A 15,246-nucleotide genomic window follows, 5' to 3' on the forward strand; every position below is an offset into this window, starting at 1 on the left:
TTTCGAATTAATGAGACTTCCGTGCTTTGCTGAATAAGGATGGTTTGCTCAATAGAGGCCAAACAGTGCTTGGTACTTTACAGACAAATAAAAGGCACAGTAGTCCTTACCCTAAGGACCTTGTAATCTAAGGCACAGATCCTGCAAATACTTACACATGTCCTTTGATTTACCTATGTGCCAGTTCTTGCAATTTTATAGAGTTTTGTGGTATTTGGTGTTTCATCTCTTGGAGTCAAGTGGTTACATGAAAATCTCAGATTTTTTTTTTTAAGACAAGTTTCTAGCCCTTATAGTTGTGAAGAAAAGCTTGAAAATGTAACTTGAGTGAACTCAAAAGGCTCAAAACCCATAAGGCAAATAAAAATACCTCAAAATTAAGGCGATTTTGCTTTCACGTCCTGGCCCAAATCCTGGCTGAGCCAGGTCTAGAAAGTTAGTTTCAGTTAGATGAACTTGTAGTTCGCCTTTCTGCTAGCTTCTGTATGAGCTTGCTCAGAAATGGGAGGTTTGACACAGGGTAGTTGGCTAGACCGAAATATCTAGGGTAGGTTTCTTCAGTATTGGGCATACTATTATGTGTCTGAAGGAGGAAGAGAAGATTCCTTCTCTGAATGAGGCATTGGCTGTTTCAGTCAGGAATGACACCTGTTGTTCATGACTTTCTTTCACAAGAAGGAAGGGCCTGGGTCTGATTCACAAGACTTGGGTCGAGACTCCTTTAGGGTATCCAGAACTTCTGATAAGTGAATATTCTGAGTTTTGGGAATGCCGGTGTGCTATCAATACCATCCCCAAAGCTTGATGCTCCAGTTAGCTGCATCTTGAGCAACAGTCATTCCATGTTCTGGTTCCATAGTGGGATGAAGTCTACTGCAGTGAGGGAGATTGTTGTAGTGGTTGTGAAAAGGTTTGTGGATGATTCCGTAAGCCTGATTCTGCACTCAGATTGGTTTATATTTCTGCACTCAGATTGGTTTATATTTCATGTAAATGTGAGCAGAACCCATCCCATCCCTGTTTCAAAGATTGCTAAACTTGGGGTCATCATGGGTCCTGTGGCTAAGAAACTAGATAGGTAAGATGTGAGCCAACCCATCTTGTAGAAAACCTATATATACTGCAATAATGTATATTTGTGTAATGAACAATGTAAGGTATAACAATGTATAATATGTAAGGTACATATTAGTGTATGTTTATTGATACTTTAGAACAATTTGCCAAGAACATGGTAAAGCACTCAATGCCCTGAAATGCTTGAAGACATACCACTTTACATTAAATAAGGACAGATTTTATTTTTGAAACAACAGCTTAAATTGTTCTGTCATACATTTCCAGACAGCTGTGGCCAGCCCAGCTACAATAGAGGTTAAAGAATTTAGAAGATTGCTCAAGACAGCAACACTGCAGATATTTAGTAATTTATTGGCATGGTGCATTTTCTGCACAAGTCATCTTAAATTTTGCCCTTTCTTCACTTTGAGCACTTGCAAAACATGACAGGCTGTTTATGTGGAAGAAAATATTTTAAGGCATCAAAGTCATACAATCTATCTTTGAATACATAACCATGTCATAATACCTCTCTGAGTTTTCAGGTACACTTGTGGTTCACGAAAGCTCATCTAGCTGATAAATAACATGTCATAGCCCTTTCAAATCAAATCCTGACAAATGCTGAAAGCAAAAATTCTCAGACCGCGAGAATCTTTAGGGTGAAGTGTGAGGTTGTGAACACTTTCATCTATATGTGTAAGATGCCCTACACCACTGATACTAATCACCAAACACTATTAGCTCTGTTTGGCTATTGTAAAGTCAAAGAGCTATCCAGAATTGAATGGTGAGGTCTACAACTTGACGCTTACCATTTTAATGTAGAGCTGGAAGGATCAGCCTAGCTGATGACAACTTCACTCATTCCATAACCACCAAAACAATGTAATCACCAGAGGATCAGCATGCCAATCACATTGGTATCAATGCAACTGCAAAATCTTTAATTATTAGGGAATTTGTAGACACAGTTAAGAGACCTGTTCTGACTACTGTAAACTGCTGACAAAATGATGATGATTTCACTCAGAAACTACAGAACAGTAATGATAATACCTAGCTCTTATATAGTGCTTTTTCATGAGTAGATTTCAAAGCAATGTGGAAGCATCATTATTCCCTTTTTACAGTTGGGAAACTGAGACATAGGGAGGTAAAGTCACTCAACCAAGGTCACCCAGCAGGCTAGTGGCAGAGCCGAGAATACAACCCAGGTCTCCTGAGACCTAGTCTAGGGATCTAGCCACTAGGCCACATTGCCTCCCAGTAGTTTATTCCCAGTAATTATAATCACATGAGGATTCTATTGTTTTAGAAGTGAGCTCTCAGGGAGAGGGGCATTACTGATAAATACTCAGAATACTGTATGCTAGAATAAGTAAGATCAGATGCAGCCAGAGCTGTACTGCTTGCACGAGACAAAATATTCACCATCATTGTCAATCCCAACAATGTCAAAACTGACCATGTGCTATTTCAAGGTCAGGATTTCTAGCAGGGGTGCTGTTGTGTTTCTATAGTACCTAGCACAATGGGACCCCAATCCCAATTAGGCCTTTGTATGCTACCATAATATAAATACTACACCAACATACAACCTATGTATGGCAACAGGAAGATAGAATGGTTGAGAGGCTTAATGCACTTTTTAAACAAAGAGATTAAAAACCAGCAAAAATTTCTGACCAAGATAGCTGTTAAATAGTACTAAACCAATTATTGTGACCAGTTGTTATGGGACTACTTTACATATTATGACAAGTGCCATACAAACTGCCATAGTAAAATGATGTTGTGAAAATGACATTGCCTGAATCCTCAATCTAAATGAACAGAGGACAAATACATTTAAAAATGTCAGGCAAACTGAAAATGACAGAAGCAAAACTGGTGAACTATAATGAACAAAGGAAAGCTATCCTATGTGATCTCGGGGAAGGAGCAGAGTATTTGTATAGCAGCCATTTACTAGCAAACTACCATGTTTGATACAGGACTTTTTTATCAAGAAAGGAAATCTTGTCTCTGCTGACACTGATTATATAATCACCTAGAAAGCATGAGAGAATTCTCTTGAACAAAACAAACAAGCAAACAAAAAACATAGAATAGAGTTTACGTATATCTATATTCATAAATACAGGACTGCTTGGGAGCAAAATGGAAGAACTATTGCTGAAAATAATTTAAACTAGATTGAAGGAGACTCTCTGGATTATATAGTATAGGGGAAAAACAGCAGTGGCAGTGGGGGGCACGTTAAATAATTTTGTAGGTCTAGTGTGTGAGGATACTGACATTTACTAAAAGCAGTAGGCAGCAAACTATGTATCCAGTTGTCTTAGTTTGCCCTTTTCAGGGAGTAGGACACTACTCTATTATGATCTTAAAAGATTTTCACAGTCTGTTATCATCCATGAAAGCTTTTCCACATCACAGAAGCGCTTCCTTCCACAGTGGAGAGTGTGTGTGTGTGTGTGTGTGTTTTGGGATGACTTGTGGGAGAGGATGGAGATGTATTGTATTGAGCAGGGGAAAACATTTATTATACAATCTTGACATGGAAACATCCCTTTGAAAACATTTCATAACATTGCCCCCACGAGTTAGGGGAGGGAGGCATAAAAGGAAATCAGAAAGATTGCTTATTTTATGAACTTGCACTTGGTTGGTTGGTTGCTTGCAGCCCCCAAATGTTGTATAATATTTTACTGTTGAGTGTGTACAGTACATATAATTTATTATGTGTAGTTTCTGATCTACAAATTGGTATGTTAACTAGGGATCATAGGTCACTTGCTCCCTCTGATACCTATGATTTTTATATAACTTAGAACAGCATCAAGCCATCTGTAATAAATAATGGGAGTTTATTCTAAGGAATTAAAGCCATTATTCACATCATATCAGGAAAGGAACATAATAACCCCCTGTTAAGATTGGTCTAAAGATTTGTTTAAACATTTGAATTTGTAGTTCAGATAAACAAACCATTGTTCTTAAAACAAGGGAGGGAAATAGACTTATTTTGTGTAATCAGTTGGAACATACACTGCACCTGAGCTCTGAATACCTCCCTAGATTTTCACAGGCAGTAGGATAGAATTAGTGCAGAATTAGCACTGGATCATGTAACCTGTCAGACTTGTGCCAACCAGAGTCAACAATTGAAGAGACATAGTTGGATGAATATATTTTATTATATAGCAAAACTTTAATAGTAGTTGAACATATTTTCTCTTTTTGCAGATTGTAATAAAAAAAGAATGGTTTCAGGTTGTACAGTAATTTGGGTAAAAGGATTTTTGGAGAGTTCCCACACTTTTTAGCTGATGTTCCAGAATGTACTTAGTTTCTTCTAACACCTAGTTTATCACTAATAACCTTTTAAACCATGTACAGTTCCAAAATAGTGAACTGAGTCATTTAGTGAGATAGATATGAACATTCCATAAGCTGATCCTTTTCACACCCGCAACAGGTTGGTGACTATTAAAACTTGGGTCCTTTCCTGTGGTGTTACATACAAAGTTTTGTATATTCTATCACTTTAGAAGAAACCAAAGAAACTAAATAATTACAATTTGCCCCATTACTCACACACACATTCCAAAACTTTGTGGGCCATGGGATAGGTGTTCTATAGGGTTAAATTAAATAGTGTATGAAAGTCTAACTAGAACAACCCATTTGATACTTTGTTTTATAGACATAAATAATGTTTCCTGTGTTTATTTTTTCCAATTCTGGGGTTTATTCTCATTTTAGCATAAACTTAATATAATATAAAAACAATGCTTTTAGATTGTTTTTAAAAATGGCTATCAAAAAGCCATTACCAGTCAGTTTCATTAATGGTTTTGATTATTTTTAATGAACTACTTAAATATATTAGATGTTGATTTTTTAAAATGGTTTTAAAAGTCAAACATAGTATCACACAGCTGCATAAAAAAAATCTAGTTTTATCATAAAAATCATACGGTACTTTATTGCAGTCCTTAGGCATCCTCACTCTTTTTCCTAGATATGACATCTTAATTTCAGAAAAGAATTGCATGGTATTGGAACTTGGTACAGAAAAAGCTAAGCTTTTCTGAACACAATCTGCCATTTTTTGCCACTATTTTATCTGGCCTTTCCAGTAGCAATGAAATTGCAGTTCAACACTGTTAGGAGAAGGCTCATTATGATATTTATAGAAATCTGAGGACAACTCATTAGACACATTCAAATGATCTAAGAGAAAAGGTACAATATACCTTTTGGAAAGGGAATTTCAGATATTCTAGAGATGAGCAAAGTGCTGCAAGAAGGCTTTGTTGACATCAAAGGCAATGGTGTATTTCTTTGCACCATTGCTTACCATTTAAAAAGCTGCCTATCAGAAGCCATTGCTGCTTCACTGGCAAGCAGACCATTGAAAGCTCACACTGCTGAATCAAACTCATGCAAACTGTCCTCAAGTTTCCTCTCTAACTGTAGTCTAGTGTTCACCCTAATAATATTAAACAATTGGTGTAAAATCCTGGCTCCACTCAAGTCAATGGCAAAACTCCCATTGACTTCACTGGAGGTAGGATTTCACTTTTGGTATAAAGGTCTTCTGATTATAGCTGCTTTATAATATGAATAAAAAATACAGTCAAGGATTATGTTTTAAATTTTAGAATACAATAAATAATCTGGGTGATGCCCCCACTTCACAGATGAGCAGCAGTGCTGTGAGGGCTGGCCTTGCCCCCAGAACCCTGATCAGCTGGGGATAGGTAGACTGGAGAAGTTGTACTCTCTACCTGTACCCCCTCACTCCCTGATTCCCAGTTGGCTAGAGAACTGGCTGGAAATCTGGCCCCTGGTTCCTGCTGCCAGCCCTCTTCTGATTGGAAGATGGGATTACTGTGATCCAAGGCCCTCTTGATGCCAACTGCCAGAGGACACAGAGATACAGGGATCCCTTGGGTTCACCAAAAGAATGTCATGTACGGTCTCTAGTGAAAGCCTGTGTCACACTGGTCAACGTAATAATTGTAAGATATATACATGGAAAATATATGAAGAGTTATGTATATGTACTAAAAATTATGTTCTCTGGGTCTGTGAGTTAAGACAGGTTCACCAAAAGGTAATCTACATACACTTGGAATGCTTATCTCACTCTGGTCACATGCAAATTCAGTATTGTATCATTCACAATGAACGTCCTGTCTGAGCTAAATGCTAATCAACAGATTATGGGGGATGGAGGAAAAACAAAAACAGCAGAACTTATCCTGCTTAGGAGTAAGACAAAATGACTGTTTGAAACTATATCTAGAGTACAGCGGAACCAGTAGGTATTCCTTCAGTCTGTGAGGACAAGCTGCATGTGGGGCTTGATTTTGTGAGACGGGGTCTCAACCAAACTGGTCGAAAAGGCTGGGGAAAAACTTGTGGTAAACTATCTTGTTGAAGATATAGGAATGCCTTTTTAGGTAAATTTAGTCTCTAGAAAGCATGTTATGATTTTGTTTATACATAAAAATATTCTAAACAAATGGTTATCACTATCACTTCTTTGATGATAAACATATTCTTGTTTTCACTATACATTTAAAATTAAGTGCGCTGTGCTAAGCAAAGTGGTGATCCAGAGTTGAATCTTACAAGCTGGTATGTACTGTTGCTTTGGGAGAGTTGAGTGGAACGGGCTGAACATTCCAGAGGGACACTTGAAGGACTTGGGGGTTGGTATGTACTTATACTAAACTGTACAGAGAAAGCGAGGCCTGTTTGTGTTTCCAGAGGCAGGTGGTTCAGGGAGCTGATCGCAGACAGGCTCTCTCACTGGGCTGGTGGTGGTGAGGTGCCTCGCAACCCTCAGTACCCCTGGGAAGTGTCACATTACCATTTAAGAAGGGACTCGGTGGCCTGCAGGAGAGGGCATATGCTGCTGCTGCAGAGACACAGCAGACAGAGTCTGAGCTCAGGGCAGGGGGACAGGACCATGGAGCTGCCTGAGGTTTGGTTCCTATGAGCCAGCACTGCACATGAGAATTGGACACAGCCCAAAGGGAAGAAAGTACCTTAATCTGGGACAAAGGAGCAGAGGCTGGAGGGGCCCTGGAGACTGTTTATGATTGATGGAGGTAGAAATCCTTTTAGGCATCTTGTATTTATGTTGTACTCCCACTAAGTGACTGTGCTTTACAATGGCACTGGAGTTCTGTACGTGCTAATAAAGGGGATAGGGTAGATCAGTGTGTTGGAACAGCTCTGGAGTGAATTCTTGCCTTTCCAAAGGTTGTAAGTGTTGGAACAAACTAACAAACAGTGGAGTCCCCACCACGTCTTTTGTAGGGTGCACATAGTACAGTCTTTGCATTTGAGTTCATGTATGTACTTGGGGTTAGATTTTGACTCAGGTAAGGAAGCAAGGGCTTGTCTATTTGGTGATTTAGTGTGTGGCATGCCAGGATGTAAATCTACAGGGTTCTATCCTGACATGCACTAAATGGTCATATGAACCCTGCTGCTGTGCATTAAAAGTTCCATAGTGTGCTTTGGTGCACTTCTGAAACAGCAGTATGTCACAAAAGAATAGCGCAGGCATGTAGGGACAAAATCAGAAAGGCTAAGGCACAAAATGAATTGCACCTAGCAAGGGACATAAAAGGCAATAGGAAGAGGTTCTGTAAAACACATTAGAAACAAGAGAAAGTTGAAGGAAAGTGTAGGTTCACTACTTAATGGGGAAGGAAAGCTGGCACAAAGAAAGCTGAGGTGTTTAATACTAATTTTGCTTATGTTCACTAAAAATGTTAATTGTGACCAGATGCTTAACACAATTCATAAGGGGTGTTAATTATGACTGTTAATTAATGTGTAAAGCTAACATTTGTCACTCTGTACTTGCATCTGAAGAAGTGAGGTTCTTACCCACGAAAGCTTATGCTCCCAATACTTCTGTTAGTCTCTAAGGTGCCACAGGACCCTCTGTTGCTTTTTACAGATTCAGACTAACACGGCTACCCCTCTGATATTTGTCACTATGGATACTAAAGTGATGGGTATGATAAAACACCTTAGATAGAACACCTTAGTGCTAGAATTAACCAGAATGCAAACACGGTCCTCTAATGACTACTCAATTTATGGTGTCCTCCAAACCCCCAACCTATTTGGACAATTGTTGCCTGAAAATATAATAAAGTTACCAACATTTGCAGCAGGAGGCTGATGGTTGCCCAAAGATCTTGTCCCTAGTTTTTGTATCAAATAAGTCTGTTAACTTTTGGGGTGTCTGAAATAATAATTTCATTGACTCTTCTAAAGTCCATAGGCCAGTGAGCATGTGCATAGTGGTGTGACCACAATGGAGAGGAGGGATAGCACACGGAAACAGTGTTTCTTACAGGTCCATCCAAAAATGCTAAAGCTGTCTGTTACTTCAGTAAGTTCTAAACAATCATCCTTTGGGCAGAAGGTCACAGTATTGGCCCCAAGTGAATCAGTCAAGTATTTGATAAGGAAAAGTACTTGAAATTTCAGCATAAAATATTTAGTTGGGAAAACTGAATTACCTCTTTCCCAGTTTGTATAAAAGCAATCCTGTTTGCACATGCCACATTATAAATCCGTAGCTGGATTTGAAAAATTTAAATAATTGTAAGGAAATGCAACTATATTCTTTTCCCTAGAAGTTATCATAACATCTCTTGCAGAAATAAAAAAAGTTAATGTGAAGCTCTGTTTACCTTGATAATAAGCCCTTTTCCTGCTGTTGCCACACAATTCACAATGGAGGGGCAATTACAAGGGGTTCACAAAGAAATAACTGAGATATGAATTTCAAGGTTGGGGAAGACAAACCACAAAGTTAGAACTGGCACATAATAATGTAATTACCTTCACCTATGTTCAATGGGAGTTTTTTTTGTAGAGCAGTGGGAGCAGAATTGGGCCCTAAAACTGTGTAATCTTATTCTGTGTCCTGTGTTGGTGCCAAATAAATTGTGAAAAGATTCTAACAGCACTCCCTGTTTATTTTAAAAAGCCTGGTCTCTAAGTAGTCGTAAAGAAAGAGTAATCAAGATGGGAATGCTTAATCATCCTTTCATCCTTCAGGAAGTTAAGCAAATATGTCCATGCTAAACTTGATCACTGTCCAAAAATATTTATTTTTATGGCGCACAAATGACTGAATATTGTAACTGGGCCAATTATTACAGTAATTGTTGGATAATCCTGCCATTTCCTAGTTTGTCAAGGTATCTCTAGAGACCATACATTCTGTTGGTGTATTTAATCACCATGCAATTTTCCTTTAAAAACCTAGTAATTTCTAAATTATTATCAAGATATTTGTATTATCCGTACATGCATACTGCAGTGTAACATTTAGACTTAGAATTGCATAAGATGACCAAATGAAAGGCACTGAAAGACCTCATACTGAACTTTTTCCATATGCATGGTTTAGAAGATATAAGTCCATTTATATGTATACGAGTTTCCTGAAAAAATTACCCATGAAACTTTTAATGTATCTTGTGTGCGTAAATCCCCGTAAATCTTATGCACCTGTGATGAATTTGGGTCAATATGTTGTAGTTACATTTGCAAAGATTAGGATAGCCGCATCACTATCTAACAGGGTTAATGTCACATTCTTCACATCACTTAGAAGAAATATATGGCAGAACTGCCAGAGTGCTGCAACATAGCAATTTGTAAATAATTTTGAGGACTGTAGATTTAGACAGTGAGTGCTAAGATCAAATAGGGACATTATGCATTTCAGTAATGCCTTTCATATGAGATTGTCAGAGGACTTTATTTTTAAAAATATTTTTAAAAATGTGTCACTCTCCTTTGTCACTGTGTTTGTACAAACCTTAAAAACAATACAAAATTAGTTAGCCAGTGTTAACTAAAAATAAATGGACACAAACCATAGAATTGTTAAACATAACAAATAACCCTCCCATTACCCCACCAGGCAAAGGTTAAAACAGGGGTGGCCAACCTGTGGCTGCAGAGCTGCATTCAGCTCTTCAGAAGTTAATATGTGGCTCCTTGCATAGGCACCAATTCCAGGGCTGGAGCTACAGGAGCCAACTTTCCAATGTGCTGGGGGGAGAGGGGCAGATGTGCTCACTGCTCAACCCTAATTCTGCCACAGGCCCTGCCCCTACTTCACCCCTTCCCCCAAAGCCCCCACTCCTTCCTCCCCCTTCCCTGAGCCTGCCATGCCCTCGCTCCTCCCCCTCCCCCCAGAGCCTCCTGCATGCCACAGGAGGCATGGGGAAGGATGGGGAGGTGCTGATCAGCAGGGCTGCTGGCAGGTGGGGGGTGGGGGAGCTAATTGGGGGGCTGCTGAGGTAATACTGTGGCTCTTTGGCAATGTACATGTTAGCCACCCCTGGGTTAAAAGAATAGATGGACTTTTAACTGTGCCTTGAGTCCAATAGAGGAGCTCTATCAGACTAATGAGTGGCTCATAGTTAATGAATTAGTCAGTAGTCTCATTAATTATGCCCCTTACATCTTTCCATTCAAATGTAGTTGTATATTGTAATTTACACATTTTCTTAAATTTGACCAGTTGGGACTTTAAAAGATCAGCCTATATAGATTATGGCTAAATTCAGTAAATTAATCTCTAGTTCTGTTTTAGATATATGGCACCTCATTTATGGCTGAGATATTGGAACGGTTCAGCCTCACGTAACTTCACCACCATTTTAAACATCTATGAAACTATTTCTTCTAGAATTTTCTATATACATGCACACACATTATGGACTTAATTGTTCAACCCTTACTGATGCAAGTCTATGAGACTACTCATGTGAGTAACTTTGCTCACACATGATCATGCGTATATAGCCTTTCATAAGCACTAAGTAACTTTGATCAAGCATATACAGCCTTTTCATAAGTATAAATAATTTTGCCCAGAAATAAATAGCCTTTTAGGATCAGGCATATATAACCTTTCATAAGCACATACTTTCTGTTGGTTTATTTAATCACCATGCAATTGTCCTTTAATAGCCTAGTAATTTCTAAATTATTATCAAGCTATTTGTATTACCCATACATGCATTTTGGGATAAAAAAAATAAAAGTGCCTGGAAGGAAATTGTTAATTAATTTTGTCGTGCCATATTCCCAGAAGTGAGATAGGGACTGTTAGGCCTGTTCTGCAGATAAACATTGACAGGCACTGAAAGACCTCATACACACATGCTCCCTCTCATATTTTCACTCTCTCTCTCCCTCCAAAAATAGGCTCCATAAAAAACAGGAAAAGTGTTTTTTGAATGACTTTATCTGAAGTGGTTTTACTGGTTCTGATAGCGAGTCTTTAATTGCCAGAACAGTGTGCTGGCAACATCAAGAGAATATTAATAACCAGCAGCTCTTACTGTCAACAGAAGAATCCAGAAGCCATTTGTTTTTTCTTCTGCACTCAGCCAGACCTTTTACATGCTATCGAAACTATCTGCCTTCAGCATGACATAAAGTCGTGGTGAAAGGTACTATTTTAGAATGTAAGTGCTTATTTCCAAGCAACAAACAAACTGCCAACTACAGATAATCACTCAGGGTGCCACAAGAGACAAGTTTAGAGATACAGATCTTTATCTCAGATATGAGATAATTCCTGCACTTCAGAGTGTAAAGTGCATTTAGCATGTGTGAAAGTCCTTAGCGTGACTTAGGAACATATCTCTAAAGACAGTTCCATATCCAGAACATATCTCTAAACACCAGTTCCAGCTCCACAGTCAATCAGGATGCCCTGTAAACATAAGGGTACTGGCTGTACATATACTTCATTAGTGTTTAAAGCAGAGAAATGCCATCAGACTGATTTCAGAAACACTAGTCAACACAATAGGACAAGGGGGAAAACTGAAATCTCAGGCTCCTGTGATTTTGATCTAATACAGTTTTTATATTTATAAAATAGAAGGCTCATTCTCATAAACATGTGAGCTGATTCTCTTTCTTCCCTGCACCACTGGTAATCTGACAGCTACTGTAGCTTTTTGATCCCCAGCATAGTATCACTTTGTTATTATTGACCGGTTAACCCATTTATACACTAAACAGGAAAACACAGTGAAGTCAGCAGGAGCTGCTGAGTGCTCAGCACCTCTGAAAATCAGGCCACTTATTTAGGAGCCTATACATATGGACATGAAAATCTTGGCCTATATAGTCTCCAAACTGTAGTCACTTGGGCTGAACGCTTATTGCAGTGCTCACTCTGAGTAGCCAGACTGGGTTGTGAGTAGATGAGCAAGAGGGAAGAATCCTCTCTCACAGGCCTGGAGCATATGCAGAGCCCCTCCCTGGGGGCTCTGCTGAATTAGATCTCCATGCTGTGGGGTGGAGGACCTGCATGGTGGCAGATCGTCTGGCCAGGCCCTCTCCTTCCCCACATCCTGCACTCTGCCATGCGGATAGCTCCTAATGAGTAGGGGTTCCCAAATCAGGAACCCAACCTTGCACTGAGAAACTGCACTTCCTCCGCTTCCAGGGGACCCTCCACAGCTTTAGGGGAAAGGACAGGACTTGTTCTTTAGTGATAAATAACCGCTCCCAATCACGTACATTATAAATCGCTGTGGGGTTATTTCTACTAGAATGGTTGGTATAGAGAGGTATAAGGGTTTTACTAGCATGCGTTTAGGATATGCTCATAGCTCACTCATGACAGACATGCAGGAGGAATGCTGGTCATCCCAAACCATTCAGATATGTCCTACTAAGCCATCTCCCCAGAAGTTACTCTAATATTCCAAACCCTGGAGTGGCTTTGAGCAGGAGCCGTTTTTATTTGAATTGGCCTGTCAAAGAACTGTTTCCTTGTTCCCACAAACTTGGAATTTCTCCTGTAAAAATTACTCCCTTCCTGGGGACTGAGGATGAGCAAGACTCAGTTCTGGGTTGATACCAGCTATTGCATAAGCTTTAGTTTCTGACACCTTATGGTACTAGAGTTATAGAAATGTGAAGATTCCCAGCTCTCAACCGGTATACACAGTACCTGCTTTTAACCCTGGAAAGGTCTGAGATCATACTCCAAAGCCAGGATATTTCATAGGTTCCTAGAAATTACCATATTGGATCAGACCAGTGGGCCAGCTAGTCCAGTTTCTTGGCTTTGACATTGGCCACTACCAGCTGCTTCAGAGGAAGGTGCAAGAAACTTTGAAGAAATGAGTTATGGCATAGCCTGCCCGCAAGAAAAGTTTCTTCCTAATCCCCATTAGTTAGAAGCTGGTTTATTTCCCCAAGCAAAAGAGTTGATATCCCTTCAAAACCCTGAACTATTTTTAATCCTTACTCTAATAATTTGAGAGATTCTTCTAATCCATATAAATAATCCTTTTCTGAATCCTGTTAAACTCTTGCCCTCAATGGTATCTTGCAGTGAGTTCTGTAAGCTAGTTGTATTGTATGAAAAAACATTTCTTTTATCAGTTTTAAATTTGCCAACTTTTAATTTAATTGAATCTCCTTGTTCGGGAATTATAATGAAGGGTGCATAGAATTCCTGATTTACCTTCTCTATATCATTTACTATTTTGTATATATTCATCATTTCCTTTCTTGTTTGTATCCTCTGTAAGATAAATAGTGCCAGTTTTTTTCAGTCATTTATCATATCAGAGTTTATCTTATCACCTGTCTCTAAACTTAATCTATTGTTGCTGATATGCCTTTTTTGAGATTGGACAAAGTATTCCAGATGAGGGTATACCTCTATTTTATATAATGGTGTTATCACATTTTCAGTAATCTCCATCCCGTTCCTCATACAGTTTGTTTGTTTGTTTGACCACTATTGCACACTGAGCAGAGTTTCATCGAGCTGGCCACAATGATAGCCACATCTCCCTGAGCTGCTAATGCTAATTTAGAATCTAGTAACACTTCACATTATTTCTTCCCATATGTATTATTTTGTATTTGTCAGCACTGGATTTCATCTGCCATCATGTTGCCCTTTCATGTAGCTTGATTAGGTCCCTCAGATGCTTCTCACAGTTTTCTCAAGTCTTGACTAATTTTAAAAATTTTGTGTCATCTGCAAATTTTGCTACCTCACTGATCACTTCCCTTTCCAGATCATTCATAAATGTATTAATATATAGAAAAAATAGAAAAATCTAATTAGGTCATTATTGGAGGTGTTTCATATTTATGAGTGTAATGTTTCTCTTGTTCTGATTTTATATATATATTTATATGTATGTGTGTGAGTGTGTGTCTGTATGACTAAGGAAGATCAAAGGGAAGCAGGTGTATACATACATATATGTCAGAGTGAGAAAATAAAATAGGCAAGTACAATTTCTTTAAACCTGTTACACTGTTTTTTTCAATCATGTTTAATCTTCATTGCCAGTCTGGTTTGTAGGATATTTTGGCTGCTCAGCTTGGACGGGATTGGCCTGGGTAAGAAATTGGTTTGAATTTAACTTGGATTTAAAGTTATTTTAAAAGACAGTGTAGATGGGACCTTTGATGAATAATGAGGACTTAGTTCCAGATCATTTTATCCACTTTCATATCACTCTGCATAGTTTTGTTGAACATACAATTACTCAAAAATGTTGATTTATTTTAAATTAAAAAAATAGAGAAAAAAGTAGAAATAATTTTGTAAAAAATAGATTATTTCTTTGTTTCTTTTTTCTTTCTTTCCTCCAGTCGAGGCCTCCTGCCCTGTAGATCATTTTGTGAGGCAGCAAAGGAAGGTTGTGAACCAGTTCTGGGGATGGTGAATTCTTCGTGGCCTGAGTTCCTCAGATGCTCCCAGTTCCAAAACAGAACTGAAAATGACAACACCACGAGGGTCTGTTTCTCGCCATGGCAAGAGAGAGGAAAACAACGTATGTTACTCTGTTTTAATCATCAAATTGTATTTATTAGGTTTTGTTAATAACGCATCTTTGGGTAAAGCCTTCAAAATCAAAGCTTCCAGGGGATGAAATTGTAATTATAAGATGAGGCTGGTAGCGCGGCCTGTTGTTAAGGTAGCCCAACGCTTCCCTTTATGAGAACCTGATATAAGTTGTTGTTTTGACAAACATTAACCATTTGTGCTGAAATTTTCCATGTTGTGTGCATGCTGGAGCTAATATTTTGAGGGGAGAATTTCAGCCAAAACAGTACAGCCGC

General features: G+C 38.7%; 1 protein-coding gene across 10 annotated transcripts in view; it reads left to right on the plus strand.

The window, feature by feature from the left end:
• The window catches only part of CORIN (corin, serine peptidase), a 261,755-nt gene that overhangs the window by 90,937 nt on the left and 155,572 nt on the right, over positions 1 to 15,246 (plus strand). For all 10 annotated transcript variants that reach the window (XM_034771341.1, XM_034771332.1, XM_034771335.1 and 7 more), the window contains exon 5: positions 14,776 to 14,957. In XM_034771341.1, the coding sequence (XP_034627232.1) occupies positions 14,776 to 14,957 (182 nt within the window). The remainder of the gene's footprint in view (positions 1 to 14,775; positions 14,958 to 15,246) is intronic.

The sequence above is a fragment of the Trachemys scripta genome, chromosome 5 (genome assembly GCF_013100865.1).
Source record: "Trachemys scripta elegans isolate TJP31775 chromosome 5, CAS_Tse_1.0, whole genome shotgun sequence".
In the NCBI taxonomy this organism is placed as follows: domain Eukaryota; kingdom Metazoa; phylum Chordata; order Testudines; family Emydidae; genus Trachemys; species Trachemys scripta.